The sequence below is a fragment of the Callorhinchus milii genome, unplaced genomic scaffold (genome assembly GCF_018977255.1).
Source record: "Callorhinchus milii isolate IMCB2004 unplaced genomic scaffold, IMCB_Cmil_1.0 Scaffold22, whole genome shotgun sequence".
In the NCBI taxonomy this organism is placed as follows: Eukaryota; Metazoa; Chordata; class Chondrichthyes; order Chimaeriformes; family Callorhinchidae; genus Callorhinchus; species Callorhinchus milii.
The window spans coordinates 2098195-2114151 of NW_024704763.1; the positions used below are offsets into that span (position 1 = coordinate 2098195).

Consider the following 15957-nt stretch of genomic DNA (forward strand, 5'->3'; position numbering starts at 1 on the left):
CAAGCCTCACGTGTATATAATTCTTCCGGGCCGTTCCCCTTGCATTTGCGGTGATTAACGCCCTCTCTGCTCTGTAAAGGCTGTGGAATAAAATACATGTTCTATCACTCGGAACTCGGAGTCTGTAAGGAGAACGTTTGAAAGATCCTCTGCGGTTGGGAATCAGTGATGAAGTGACAAGGTGTTGGATTTCACTGTCAGTTGCCTGTGTAACATTCTACATAACGTACAAATTTTGTATTTTATTCCCACACATCAAGGTTAAAATTGGTCGTTTTTCCTCCTGGCTGTGTGCTGGGACTGGCTTTGCACAAATTGGTTGCTGCGTTCACCTACAAATACACAGTCACTGCACTTAACAGTGACTTCTGTGAAGTGCTTTGGCATATTTTGACATTTATAGGCGAGGTAACAAAAGCGAAGGATGATTATTATTGTCATTATCATCTCGCGCTGTGTTATTTTCCTGACAGCCCTCCGAGACCTTGCCCCGTGTGAAGGGCGCTGTACAAATGCATGTTGTTGTTGTTACTTTGACCTCCCGCTTGCTGAGCGAGTCCTATTTCAGCCGTCTCTATTTCAAAAGTTAAAGTGGAGACTTGCTCCCTGTTTAACCCGGTTTACGTTCTCACTTCTCACCCCAGAGCCTACTCCCGAATTCAAACGAATTGAGGAACATCGCTAGCGGGATGTCTCGGAACGCTGTCGGGAAAACAGCAGCGAAAGCTGATAATCAGCATAACAATAATAATCCTTGCATTTGATATAGCGCTTTTCACGTCGGGAGGACGTCCCAAAGCGCTTCACAGAACACACTGTAAAGTGAATTGACTGTATATTTGTGGGCGAACGCGGCAGCCAATTGCGCACAGCAATGTCCCACAAACAGTCGTGGATTGAAAATGACCAATTTATGATTGTTTTGGTTTTGGAGGGATTATTATTAGGCTCTGTGTGGAGTAAGGAAATTTGCCCAAGGTTTGGCCCTCTGCCGGGGATTGAACTCAGGTCTCTCACTTGCAAAGCGAGTGCTCTAACCACTGAGCTACAGGACTCCACAATGACATTCCTGGCTTTTTGTTCCATCGCCTGTAACACCGAAACGTCTCAAAGCACTTCACAGAAATCACTGGTTAAGTGCGGTGACCATGTATATTCTAGGTGAACACTTAACTGCTGTGCTTGCCTTTATGACAAAGTTCACTTTATTTCCGATCAGTTACGTTTTGTAAAGCGCTGGGAGATATTTTAGCTCCATGTGAAAGGCGCTGTGTTAGAGCGAGTGGTTACATTTCACGAGGGCTGACGCTGTTAACATGGGGCTGGAGTGGAAACAGTGGCTTCAGGTCTCCTACTGGGTATTTGTGTAGTGAAACGTGTCCGGTCGACTTATAGCGATGAGCAGTAGAGCGGAGTGAGTGTGAGGACTGAGGCTCACCTTCGCCTCGGGAATAACAGGGGCTTTGGCCTTTCATTTGACTTTGATACGTGGTACAAACTATTGGGAATACACATAGGCATTTGCTGGGCGAAAGAAGACCAAGGTCCACTCAGTTGGCCTTCCAGCATCCTGGCAGTCGATTGCACATGTCATGACCCAAACTATATACCGCATCCCGAGATATTATTTCTTAACAGAAATCTATCCAATTTGTTCTTGAAACAATTGACAATTTCTGCTTACACCGTCTGTCTCCCCAGGGAACCTGTTCCACACATTTACTACTCGCTCACTGAAGTAGCGTTTCTGTAGATTTGTTCTGAATTTAACCCCCGGTCAGTCGCAGGCCGTGTCCCAGGCAAAGCCCCCGATGATGGCCTATGCACTTTAAGAGTAAGTTATCTATAGAATGAACAGACTTATTGCCATTTCCTTTACTGTAGGACACGCACATCCACACATGGGAAATGCAGATGTAACAGGCAGGTGGGAAGTGGGTTGCCCTAGGCAGTGATTTACTCCAGGGCTTTGGATGTCAGAGTGCATCAGAACGTTGAATGTTTCGCTTGGTCTACTGGTCCATTGGGAGAGCTTAGCATAGGCATGTCTGATCAGTGTGTTTCTGAGTTGTAACACTCCTGGATGTGCCACAGGACCCTGTGTCCCTGGTTCCATTGGGAAGTCTAACTGTAGGGAAGCTCGGTACTTGATGCAGCGAATCCCAGGGGAGCTGATGCTAATATTTACCCTCCATTGCTGGTGTGTCGAAATCAAGCTGAGAATTAATTCTCTCACCTTAAACAGTAGAGAGAGCTTTTTACTCTGCTTCTTTCCTGAGTACTGTGACGAGACGTTAAACCGAGGTTCCATCTGTGCCTGTTCAGGTGGACGTTAAAGATCCCAAGGCGCTATTGGAAAAGAGAAAGGGAGTTTCTCTCTCCCGTTGTCCCGGGCAACAATCCCCCGAATAAAAGTGGTCACCCACTCCACGGCTGTTTGTGGGACATTGCTGTGCGCAAACTGGCTGCCGCATTTCGCACACAAACTACACAGTTAATTCCACTTTGCAGTATGTCCCGTGAGGCACTCTTGACGACAGGGTGAGTTTGTATCAAATTCAAGGATTATTAATACATAATTTTTGACAAGTGCTCAATACTGCGGGTGAGAAGCGGAGGAAACGGTAATAGGGATCAAACGGGTGTTTTAACCGTTGCAAACCCATCCTCGGTACAGACTGATAGTGTGAGTCCGCTCTCCGGGAGCCTGACACGGAGAGTGAAAGACTGACGTTCAGAACTCGCACGTTCACGATTTAAAGACTTGGATTTCAAAGGACGAGGAATTAAGTTTCTGAGGATCGAGTGTCCCAGACCATGTGTACGCCTCATACCCAGCAGGGCTCCTGCTTAAGTATTATGGGATTATACTAATTTAGCAGCTACTGATTACTGGAAGCAGTGAGCCAGTTCGCTCTGTAGTTTTGATGGAGCTCAGTCGCAAGCTTCCTTTAGCTCGTCTGTCACTGTGTTTGCTTTCATCTCACTATCATCTACCGATTCACTACCCAGCGATGAGCAGTTACATATTAACGCTATCAGGACTGGTACAAACGTCTGATTTTGCCCACAAATATACAGTCAATTCACTTTACAGTCTATTCTGTGAAGCGCTTTGAGACGTCGAGAAGACGTGAAAAGCGGTAAATCAATTGCGAGGATTATTATTATCATTATGGTCGAGAAGGATATGAGAGAGCCAGTTCGGGCTGGATTGGCCCCCTCTTCCCCTGAACCTCCTCAGTAAATCCTGTGAAGCTCTTTAAGACATCATCCAGCCATAATATGGCCCCTCTACTCCGTGCCAATGATAATACCCCACACAAGCCTCCATCTCCTCCTATTCCTCGTCTCCTGTACCTCTCTATTGCCTTCTCCATTGTGCTGTATCTTCATCAAGGATGTGAGTGCAATAATAGCAATCATTGAATTTGATATAGCGCCTTATCACGTCGTTGAGACATCTCGAAGAGTTTCACGGAATATATTGTAAAGTGAGTTGACTGTGTGTTTTGTGGGCGAAACGCGGCAGCCAATTGCATACAGCAGCGTCCCACAAACAGGATTATTACCCCCTGGAAAGCCATCCACCAATCGACTAACAACTGGCTTCCTACTTACTGCCAGGTAAGCAGAGGGGTGTGTGTGTGTGTGGAGTAAGGAAACTTGCCTAAGGTTTCGCCCTGCTCCGGCAATTGACCCCGAGTCCTCTCGCTTGCGAGGCGAGAGCTCTAACCACTACACTACAGCACGCTGTGGTTTCACGGTTTGTTGATGAATGGCCACCTGACGTCGAACCCGCTGGGAGTTTGCGTCTTGTTAACTGCGGAGGCCGGAGAGTACCAGGTCACCCAGTAGTTTCGACGCGGTTTAATGGGACCCTGAGAGCAGCCAAGAATTCACTGAAGACGGGAGAGAGGAATGCAAAGCTGTTTTGTGACCATCAGCAAATTTTGTGCTGACTCGAGCTGGGATGTGAGTGTCGTACTTCCGGTGCAACTTTGTACTGATAAAGTAGATTTAAATCTTATTCCTTTCACTTACCTCCTACTACCTTATTCCTTCCCACTCCCCCCCCCCCCCCCATCTAATTTTCTACTCCACTGAAGGAACTCTCAACTCAATCCCTTTCCATCTCTCCCCCTTTCCCGCCTTCCCCCACCACCCTCTCCACGTGTATTTCTTAGGGTGGGGGGAGGGAGCAAGTGGACATAACAGGCTTGAAAATGCTGCCAAAATTCCACCTAACCTTAGCCCGTAAAACATAGGATAGCCCAGAGTTTTTGTCCACAAAATACACAGTCACTCCACTTTACTGTATATCCTGTGAAGCACTTTGAGACGTCTCGACGAGTGGGATTATTATTATTATTTGTTGTTCCAGAGTTATCTCCTGCCTTGTCGCGAGCTGTTAAAAGCTGATTATCACAGAGGCAGCCAGACAGACAACCAAGAGGGTTTGATCTAATGCGGATTAAGTACCAAACGCTTCTGGTGTCAGGCATTAACAGAATGAACGTGGGTGAAGAGCCCAGAGGACGTCTCTCTCTCTCTCTCTCTCTCTCTCTCTGTGTGACAGCCAAACGTCGCCCTTCTGAAAGCATTCTATCGGCTTTCTGAAAGCTCAAAAGAGGCCACAAAGCTTGGGGGTGGGGTGGGGTGGGGATCGGGAAGGGGTGAAAGCGCTGGCCTTGCTCCCCCTCCAGTGTGTGGCTGAAGATTACAGTCCAGAGTCTTGGGATGTCCTCCCAACGTGAAAGGCGTTATCCAAATATCCAAATACAGTTTGTTGTTGCTATTGTTGAAAGTGATTGCTGAGGCGTATTGCGTAGCACTGTTTCTCTCCCTCCACTCCCCACCCCCTTACGCTAAAAGTTAGTCATAGAGCCCGGAAATCGACCGATAATAATAATAATCCTCGCATTTGATGTAGCGTCTTATCACATCGTTGAGACATCTCAAAGCGCTTCACGGACTATACACTGTAAAGTGGATTGACATCTGGTACTGTAACTCTCTTCGACTTCTTATTGTCAAGTGCTACACGTACAGATAAGACGCATAAAAAGACTGTAAAAAAAACAAGTGGTGACAGAGAGAAAAGCAGTGAGTGCGTACACTTCACTTTAAAGCCTTTAGAGATTAGGAGGCAGTTCAGGAATGTAGCGAGCATACAATTACATTTGATCAAGACTTTATCTACAATGTTTTTAAATTCCACTTTCCGCCACCACGTAAATGGTGACCGAATACTTCTGCCTGGCTCAGGAACCTAACTAGAGACCGCCACCGAGGACCGTGACCTTGGAGGCAGCTCAGAAGTACGCAGTCAGTCCACTTTACAGTGGGGAGGCGCTTTGAGATGTCTCAACTACGTGATAAGGTGCTATACCAAATGCAAAGATTATTAATAATGGTTTGATGTTAAAACGGTGCTGGCTGTTCTCCAGGACGTTCTTGGGTGGGCGGAGAGAGATTGTGTGGCCATTTCGCGCGTCCTGGAGGTCTCCGTAAAGCCAGATGTGGGTAGGACAGCGACAGCTATGAACATCTGGCCCACACTTTATCCTTATTGCAAACAGAGGAGAGAGAGAGAGAGATGGGGTGGCGGGGGAGTCTGGCCGTTTTCACTGTCCATTGCAGCGAAGCAGCTTTGAAAATAATAAATGTTGCGTTTTATTTTAAAACCGCCCTTGGGAGCGATGGAAATGTAATATACATCATTAAAAAAAAACAAGCCAAGCATAGCGCTGTACAGGACTTGACGTTCCTGTCTCCTGTTGTCTATTCTCTCTCACTGCCGCTGTTTGAGCTGGACTGGAAGAGATGGAGCCAGGTTTCCAGATCATCGCAAACATTCCCAGCTCTCTCTCTCTCTCTCTCTCTCCCTTTCTCTCTCTCTCCCTGTCTCTCTCTCTCGCTCGCTTTCTCGCTCGCTTTCTTGCGCTCTCTCGCGTTATTTTCATTATTTTATGCAAGCGGAACAGTGACCGTGTGGAACAATCTGACCCGGGAGGCAAACAGCAAGAACAACAACTTGCATTTAATATATCAAACCCAAGGATTATTATCATATTAATATATATAATAATAATCCTTGCATTTTTTAAATCTTTGCATTTAATACAGCGCCTTTTCATGTCTTCGCGACACCTCAAAGCGCTTCACAGAATATACTGTAAAGTGAATTGACTGTATATTTGTGGGCGTAAACGCAGCAGCCAAACACGCGCAGCAGCGTCCCCACAAACAGTCGTGGATTCATTGACCAAATATTTATTTTTTTAAGGGATTATTACTCAGGGAAAAGCAAACCGCCAATCGACTACTTACTGCTGGGTAAACAGGCGTGGGGAGTAAGGAAACTTGCCTAAGGTTTCGCGCTCGGGGAAGGTGAAACCTTAGGCAAGTATCCTCATGAGGCAAGTGCTCCAACCAATATGCTACAGGACTCCACATAATATTAATATATGATTGAGGGAGAGTGTTCCAGAGTTTCAGGGCATCAATTAATTATTTAGGGCACAGACAGCAATCATAGTTGTTGGGAAAACAATTTGTTTGAGGGACTGAGAGGTGCAGGTTTACTCCAGTGAAACACACACAAGCCGTTGGCAATCTTCACTTCCTGCGTATTCCCTGGTGTCCGTTCAGTACACCGCTCTGAATCACTACTGGAAATCGAGAATTCTGTAGTGTGTAGATTAATCACCAGGTGAAATGGACTGAACGGAAGCGGTCACCACCTGCGGAGGGGACTTATGTTCGTCTGCAGGATAGCGAAGACAAGGTGGAAGCCAACCGCGCTTGTTATAGTTGCTCTTTCCTTGCTCAGGGCTGTGTGTGTGTGGGTGGGTGTGTGGGTGGGTGGAGGGGGCAGGGATTGTTGGAGATGCCGCCTTTCGGATGAGAAGTTAAACCTGTGGGTCCTGCCTGTAAATGTTAAATTACAAATTAAATTAAATTAAATTCGGGTAAATGTTAAAGATCCCGCAACACGATTCGCAAAGAGAGTTTCTCTCCCTCGACCATCCCCTGCCTTATAATAACAATAATAGCCTTTCCATTTGATTTGGCACTTCATCACGTCATTGAGATGTCTCAAAGCACTTCACAGAATTATACTGTAAAGTGAATCGACTGCATATATTTTGTGGGTGAAACGCGGCAGCCAGTCGCATACATTCGTGAATCGTGTGACCATATCATTATTATAATTTTTTTCAACAATTTAAATTGGCCTTAAATTGATGACTCACTTCACGGCCGGGACTTTGCTGAGCGCAAAATTTGCTGCCACGTTTTGTCTCTATATTTGCTGTCTCTGTTCTGCGCCTGTGAAGCTCAATGACATCTTTTGAAGTTAAGGGCGCCACAGGATTCTAACAGTAAAACACTGCCAATGTCTTGTCAGTCTCGCTGACACACTACAAGAATGGGAATCTGGGGAAATGTCACACCGCTGCAGTGTTGTAGAGACAGGTGGATAGATGCTTCTCAGGTCAGGGTATCAAGGGATATAGAGCAAAGGCGGTGGTAATTGGAGTTGAGGTACAGATCAGCCGTGATCTAATAGAATGGCGGAACAGGCTCAACGGGCTGAATGGCCTCCCCCTGTTCCAATGGGGGAACCGGGGTGGGGGGCAAGAGGGAGTGAGAATATTGATAGCCACATTTGGGAGAGAGGGGAAAGGAAAGCTATTCTCAGTATCCGGTCCCTGCTTTGTCTGATCAACAAGAGATTGATGGTGACAGAAAGACAAGTGTTTGGCAAAATGGACCAATTCGCTAACGAAAGTCCAAATTCTGTGTTTTTTGCCGTTTTGCTCCATTGTGTGTTAGCGACGCCTCACACGGCTCCAATAACTCCAGAACAATCTCTTCTCTCTCTCTCTCTCTCTCTCTCCCTCTCTCTCTCTTAGCCCCGTCGGTTGGGAGGCTGTTCAGAAACTGTTAGGCAATTGACGGGAGACTCGCCTAATGCTGTAGAACATCTGACAATGTGCGTTCGTTCCATGGACACGAACCTCAGCCAAAGCCCAGCTGTCTCCCAGGATTTGGGCTGTGGCTGCAGAGCCCTTGTCCCTTGCAGTATCATCCTCCCACAGCAAATCCTGTTCTATGTAAAACCCCCAAAACAATACCCTGGGTCAGGCAGGTTTATCCCCTCCTGTGGTCGCTCAGTTAATTCCAACCCCCCCCTCCCCACCCGCCCGCCTCACTCAAGCCTGATTAATCAGTTCACTTTGCAGCGTATCCTGTGAAGCGCTTTGAGACGTCTCAACGTCTCGACGAGGCGCTGTATTAAATGCAAGGATTATTACGATTGTTATCCTTCACTTCACAGCTGTTTGCGAATCGTCTCTGCGTGCAAATTGGCTGCTGCGTTCGCACGCAAAACACAGTCACTACACTTGACAGTATAAATCCGCGAAGCGCTTCGAGATGTGGCAGATGCCTCGCATTGCTTGAAACCCGGGAGTCTGTCACTCTGTTGTGTCCCAGTTAGCATCTGGAGCTAATGTGTGTTCGGTGTGTCCTTGACTGTCAGTCGATCGGAGGCTGCTTGATATTTCACCCAGGTCCCATCAGTCGTCAAACACAGCCGAAATGTGACGACTTTAATCGCCAGCCCTGTGCTCGAAATGTAGTATCCCTCTCGTTGAAACAATAAGACTAATAATCCTTAAATTTGCATTTGATGTAGCGGCTGATCACGTCTTCGAGAGATCTCAAAGCGCTTCACAGGTTACACCGTAAAGTGGATTGAAAGTGTCATGTGTGGACGAAACACGGCGGCCAATTGCACACCGCAGGGTCCCATTACAAAATAGTGGATTGAGTGACCCCGTTTTTTTCTGGAGGGATTATTACCCCGGAAAGCGATCCGCCAATCGACTCACAACCGGGTTCCTACTCACTGCCAGGTAAACAGAGGCGTGCGTGCGGAGTAAGGAAACTTGCTTAAGGTTTTGCCCCTGCCCGGGAATCGAACTCGGGTCCTCTCGCTCGCGAGGCGAATGCTCTAAACACTGAGCTGCAGCACTCCACTCGGGACTCAGATCTGAGGTGCAAAGTGATGACCTTCCTGGTTCTGTGTCGACCAGTTACTACAGCTCGCTCGCATTTCATGCCGTCCGACTAGATACGTGAAACGAAAGCCTGCTAATCTGTCTGCTCAGTCTGTCTCACATTAGATCACTTAAGCCGTTAAGGACGGGATGCGTCTTGTAGCTTTTAAAACTCAAGAGCTGTCCCCTCCCCCACGCATCCCCACCCCCTCTTCTCTGTCGCATCAAACCTTATGACAAACAATCTGCAGAGAATGGTAATGATGAATATATCCAAGTATAATCAGGGCCCGAGCCTTGCCAAAGCAATTTCTATGAATTATGAATAGCCATACTTAAGTTATAATGGACGTATGGCAGTTCAGTGGATTGCGGCCGGGGAGAATTAGCTTGATTGACGACCAATTTTGCAGCTTGAATTAATTAATCAGCCTCCTTTACTCGGCTGCTGAGCGAAGGCTGAGAGAGCGCAGAAAAGGCACCAACTGACCAGACTGTCAGGTCCCAGTATCACAACAATAATAATAATAATAATAATAACCATAATCCTTGCATTTGATGTAGCGCCTTATCACGTCTTCGAGACGTCTCAACAGGGTGTGTGTGTTGGGGGTGTGGGTGGGTGTGTGTGTTGGGGGTGTGGGTGGGGTGTGTGTTGGGGGTGTGGGTGGGTGTGTGTGTTGGGGGTGTGGGTGGGTGTGTGTGTTGGGGTGTGGGTGGGTGTGTGGGCGGTGTGTATTGGGGGTGTGGTGTATTATAAGAACAGCGAGAGTTGTCTTTATTTGAGCTGACAGCACAGAGGGACTGTGAGTGACAGTCGCTGTTTCACGTCCTCCCGACGTGAAAGGCGCTCTATAAATGGAATCTTGTTGTTATTGTTGTTTGTTCCCCCTTTACACAATCTGACGCGATAGGGCGAAGCTCTGCTGTGTATTTTAGCCGCGTTTGCCTGGCATTGAGCCCTGTGTCTGGGTGAAGGTGAACCCAAGGCCAAGATGTGGGAATTGGTTTTGACTTCCCCGAATCTGTGTTCCGACCTTCAAGCCCCTGATGACAGCAACAACAACAACAACAACAACAAGATTACATTTGTATAGCGCCTTTCACGGCGGGAGCACGTCTCAATTATAATAACAATAATAATAATTATTAATAATAATTAATAATAATCCTTTCATCGGGTTCAGAGCCTTTCACGACAGGAGGACTTCTCAAAGCACAGGATTTGCTGAGAAGTGCGATGACTGCGCGCTTTGTAGGCAAACCTGGCAGCCAATTTGCGCAGAGCAATTTTCTCCCATACAGCCATGAAGTGAATGACCAATTTTATCTGAGTGGATTGTTGGCACAGGAGAGAGAAACTCCGCTCTCTTTTTCACGCGATCTTTAACATCCGCTTGAACAGCCACAGGTGTTGTGTGCGTGTGAGCGCGTGTAGGTGAGCCTGTTTGTATATGTGTGTGTCTGTGTGCGCCTGCGCATGTCTGTGTGTGTGTGTGTGTGAGATCTGCAATATTCCTACTATCTAGCACTAATTCTGAATAATATAACACATAATAATAACAATAATGCAATAATTTCATCCCAACCCATAGGGATCTGAACTCAGTTGACTTAGCATTGCACTGGGCGAGACTTAGTAACGTGTGGGGCTTGGCCTATTACTGTTTCTGACACGGTGAGTGAAGGGTCAAATTGCACCCTTCGCTCTCTCTTTCTTTCTCTCTCTCTCTCTTGCTCTAAGGGCAATCCCTACCATCTACCCATTATTGCCAGAGAGCAGTTGGGTGAATGAGAGGGGATTCACTGAGGGATTGTTGAAAGGTCACAAAGTCATGAATCTGTAATTAAATCAAGGTTTCAGAAGGACCTCCGAGTCCGAGAGGGCAAAAGTCAAGTGCATCACACGTGGGATGAGGCGTGAGAGTCAATCACAGGCTTTCTCTCCCTTCATTGACTGTCGGGAATGTTTTCTGAAACGCCCCGGGCTGTCAGTGAGAGCGCGAGCTCGGCTACAGCACGGTTATTGGCGGAGTGGGAAAGGCACTCATCAGTTAATAATAATAATAATAATAATAGTCCTTGCATTTGACAGAGCGCCTTATCAAGTCGTTGAGACGTCTCAAAGCGCTTCACGGGATATTCTGTTCAGTGCAGTGACTGTGCATTGTGCGGGCGAGAGTTGTGAGCAGTTAGCGCGTGCAATCGCAGTGGGATGAGGGGAAATTAGGAGCAGGAGGAGTCCATTCAGCCCCTCGAGCCTGTTCCACCATTCTATTAGATCACGGCTGATCTGTACCTCAACTCCAATTACCCGCCTTTGCCCCACATCCCTTGATCCCCTGAGACCCAACAAACGTCTCCCCAACTCAGCCTTAAAAATGTGAATGGATTCAGCCATAACCCACAGCCTTTGAAGGGAGGGAAAGTGTTCCGGGTTCCCACTGAGCCATTGTGTGCAGAAGTGCTTCCAGACACCATACGAACATGAATCACAGGCGCATATTATGGAGTAAGGTTTTATGGAGTGTGGCTCCGCTCACAATGCAATCAGTTGGGTTAAATTAAACGGTTCTCGAGTCCGTGTGTGGCTGCTCTGCAGATCCTGGAACCTGAACCTCTTAACCCATTGGCGTCTGCTTTTTAGAAAGAGGAATCGTCGCAGCGGCTCAGGTGGTGGTATTAATAATCCTTTGCAATAATAATAATAATAATAATAATAATCCTTGCATTTGATACAGCGCCTTATCACGTCACTGAGACGTCTCAAAGCGCTTCACTGTGAGGTGGAGTGACTGTGCATTTTGTGGGCGAAACGCGGCAGCCGATTGCACACAGCAGCGAGGGTCCCACAAACAGTCGTGGATTGAGTGACCACTTTTTTTTTTGAGGGATTATTACCCCCGGAAAGCCAATCGAGTGACACTAGCCAGTTCTCATTTTATTGCCAAGTCTCTCGGCTGAGCTCTGTCGCTGTCAGAGGGAAAGAGATTCACAAACAGTGAGAGCAAGCTCTGTGCTGAATCCTCACCTAATCCATGCAGTTACTTTAATAAAGTTATTTAATTCCGTTAACAAGAAGCCTCTCATCTGATATTCAATCTTACGGGGAAGATGTGATGAAAACGGGAAGCGGAAGCGATGTCTAGAAGGCGAATAAGGCAAGAGATTATCATTATCAGCAGCCACCAGCAAGGAGGCATTTACATCGGATTAAACCTAAAGCAGGGTTGAAAGCAATTGGAAATGATTTGAGGACTGACCACACTCACACTTGGTCACATTGAGATAAATGCCGGATTAATGGGATTTCAAGCAACCAGAACCCGAGGTTCATACAGGAATCAAATAGGCTCTCTCCATCTGACAACCCTCACAACCCTCACAACAGAACAGTACGCAATGCTCCTGGCTGTTCAGGGGTTCAAGTGGCATACACACACGCACACACACGTTTTCCCCCTAATACACATACACTTACGAATGCTCACACAAACACCCGCCCTCCACACACACACACACGTACACACATATATGCCCTCGCAAGAGACTGAACCTTCTGTCAGCACCTGACCAGAGCCTCCAATTCCACCCGGCTTCAGCCTGTTAGACTACTTTTGCTTCAAAAAGTGCCTTTGTTTGTGGGACAATACTGTGCGTAATTGGCTGCTGCATTTTGCCCACAAAACACACTGTCAATCCACTTTACAGCGTATCCTGTGAAGTGCTTTCAGACGTCTCAACGCCGTGATAAAGTGCTATGTCAAATGCAAGGATGATTATTATTATTAAAATTGCTCTAAACCGTGGCTTTGTGGGAGGCTTGTGCTTGTCACACAGCTGTTAAAAAAATAGCTGGCTTTGTTCAATTTCAAAGCGAGAATGGCCCTGACAGGCTAAGACTTGGTGGGGGTTTCGGAGGTCAGTGATTGAGTTGTTTATGAGCGAATTTCACTTTTAGTTTCCCCCCAAAGACTTGTCGGTGTTTAACTCCTGATGTGTTGTGTTGGCACAAAGAGGAGATGTCAGCGACTGGATGTTTGTCTTCACGCTAAAGGCGGCAGAGGTTTTGGTCCATGTGCCTTACGTTGGTGTGTGGTGAAGGGGACAGTGAAAGTCACTGAGCACTGACAGGCGGTTTGACTTTGTTAATGCCAGGCTGTCATTTCCCATCAACCAGGCACCACAACGCAATTTACTCGCTGGGACGGTTGAATTGCTGGCGTTTCATACAGACACATCTGAGCAGAAAGGCACTTAACGTGGGCCAGTGGGTCGGGGGGTGGGGGGTGGGGTGGGGAATAGAGCGCTCAGCGATGTTCAGAGATTGTCCTCACACCCACAGAGCTTTCAGGCTGCACTTTATACCTTGTGTATTTAAGCCGATATCCGCTCAGAGACCACCATCCTCCTTCACGGCCCCCCCACCCCGTCTGGCCGTCGGTCGCTCCGTTCCGCCCCAACGTTCACGGATGGGCTTTTTGTGGAATGTTTGTGTGGGGTCGCTGCTGTGCGCAATTGGCTGCCGGGTTTCGCCCACGAAATACACAGTCGCTACACTTTGCAATGTACCCTGTGAAGCGCTTTGACGAGTGCCTCATTAGCTGTGACATTTTGGGAAGAAAAAGTGTTTTGCCGCTTGGCAACTTATTTTGTTGACGTCCGGTTGAGTTGCAGCGAAGGTGCTTTGAACGTAGGCTTTATTTGCGGTGGTTTTCACAACTTTGTTACAGAGCTCAGCAGATCGGAGCGATTGTGAGCAGTTTTGCAGAGAGAAGTAGGGAGAGAGAGAGAGAGAGAGAGAGAGAGAAGAGGAAGACAGGGAGAGAGAGGGGTGGGGGGGGGGAAAGATAGAGAGTTTTAAGAGTATGCAAACCAAACCGAGAATTACAGAGAGAGGGAAAGAGAGCGAGTGAAGGAGAGTGGAAGTTTTGCTCAAGGCTCGGGGATAAATTCTGTTGATGCGTGCTGCCCAGCTCAGCCTATTTTTACCCTGAGTTTGTAGCTGTGCATGTCCGAGCACATCTGTGTAATTACCCGCAGCCTCGCATCGAAGTGACAGAGGGACGACTTGTCAGGAGCCCTCAAGACCACTTTACTTTGGGGAAAAGGTCAAACAACTCAAGCGCTTAATTTTTTTGTCAGTTCCGAACACCGTCATCCCTGCGTGGATCAGACCTGAACGCGAGATTTGCATTGATTTGTTTTCCCGCAGTCCTTCCCATCCCCTGATCGTCCAGTCACTTCTCATCACTGGAGACTCTGGGTGAATGAGGGGGAAAATCAACCTTTCTCTCTGTATTCCTTCACAGCATTTCCTTTCCAAAGACCTTTCACGTCGGGACGTCCTCCCGACGTGAAAGGCGCTCTATAAATGGAATCTTTTTGTTGTTGTTGTTGACCTTGTGTGGAATACCCAAGTTGCTCGGGCAGAGCCCTGCACTTTCCCCGCAACCTCCAACACTTTAAAGACCTTTGATGATTCCAAAGAGACACTCGGGGACATTCAATCGATCACCTTGATATTTGTCAGCAGCCACTCAGCCAGTGGAGTTTGGAAGCTGTTGTTTTCTCTTAAGAGCAAATAAAATAAACTCTCTTGCCCTGTGTTCTTCTCTTACAGAGGGATGCCAAAGGTAATTACCTCTTAGACCTCATCTCCCATCACCTGAACCTGCTAGAAAAGGACTACTTCGGAATCAGGTTTGTGGACCCTGACAAGCAGAGGGTAGGTTCTGGGAGATACCATTAGGCAGTAGTGTAGCATTGTCAATAGTACTTGCTCTATCGTCTCTTCCACTTTTATCCAGAGTTTGGTGAAGAATCTCTGTGAAGATTGGGGTGTTCCTCTCTCTAGGAACAAGCGATCTGTCAATGTGCTTATGTGGCTGTTTAGTGTTGCTGTAACAGACAGGGGAGGGTGGGGGGTGGGGAGAGGGGTGGGTGGCGGGGGGTGAAGAGGCTGGGGGGGGAATGGGAAATAAAAGTTGGAGAGATGATATGACGACTTGTTCTCAGACCTACAGGCACAAACATCGCTGTTGACTTGAACAAGCCTTTAACTCAACAGTGTTAACTCCGTGTCTGAGGTCAAAGAACAAGTCGTTTCTTCGAAGCGAACAATCGTGATGATGCGGGGTCTGGGGTCAGGGGTGGGGGGGGGCTGACCTGCGGTATTCCGTACCCGGATTCCTCAACGCTAAAATTTCCAGTCGGATGGTGTCGGAGTGGAGTTCCTGGCGCCTGGAGCCGGATTCAGCCCTCCATTTGCCTAATTAAGGAATCCTGTTTAGGAAGAGCCCGGGTCAGACCCCCCCCTCCTCTCGTCTTCCCACAATGTGCTGCGTTGCCTGTTGTTTCACTTGTTCCAGTGCCGTCAAAACCAGTCGAAGTTGCACCTTAATGTCTGTATCTGTGGGTCTCTGAGCCATTGGAACATTCCAACAATTCCTCTCTGGGGTTTCCATGTGTGGTGGAACGGCGCATGGAATTCTCAGTTTGGTGTGGATACTCTTAAGCGCGGTGCTGGGCTTCCGCACGTGACAGACACCCGGCTGACCAAAAAAAAGAGAGGATTGGCCTATTAAGAGTTACAGCTTGTATGATGTAAACGGAGGGAACAAGAGGGGAGGAGGAGAAATTGGTGGGGGAATAGCAAAACTTCAACCATAAAAATAGGAGGTGCTTTCCTCCCAGGTCAACCGGTGGATTTGACGGTGCTCCTAGAAAGAAGCAGCCTCCGAAGGTGTCCTTTCTCTTGAAGTAGAGTTATTGTTTTCGGCAGACTGTTGCGATCAGATTAAGAGCCGCAACGAATTATATTTTATTGAAACATTTTTCTTCTCCAGACTCTTTCACATTTGAGTTCATTCAGCCTTAATAGAGA

At 47.5% G+C, this 15957-nt stretch overlaps 1 protein-coding gene across 3 annotated transcripts in view; it reads left to right on the plus strand.

Annotated features, from left to right (window-relative positions):
• LOC103186360 (FERM domain-containing protein 5) overlaps positions 1 to 15957 on the plus strand; it is a 49374-nt gene that overhangs the window by 15973 nt on the left and 17444 nt on the right. For 2 of the 3 annotated variants that reach the window (XM_042343084.1, XM_042343085.1), the window contains exon 2: positions 14695 to 14799. In XM_042343084.1, coding sequence (XP_042199018.1) covers positions 14695 to 14799 — 105 coding nt within the window. Of the gene's footprint in view, positions 1 to 14694; positions 14800 to 15957 lie in introns of those variants that run through there. The other variant, XM_042343086.1, reaches the window with a different exon arrangement.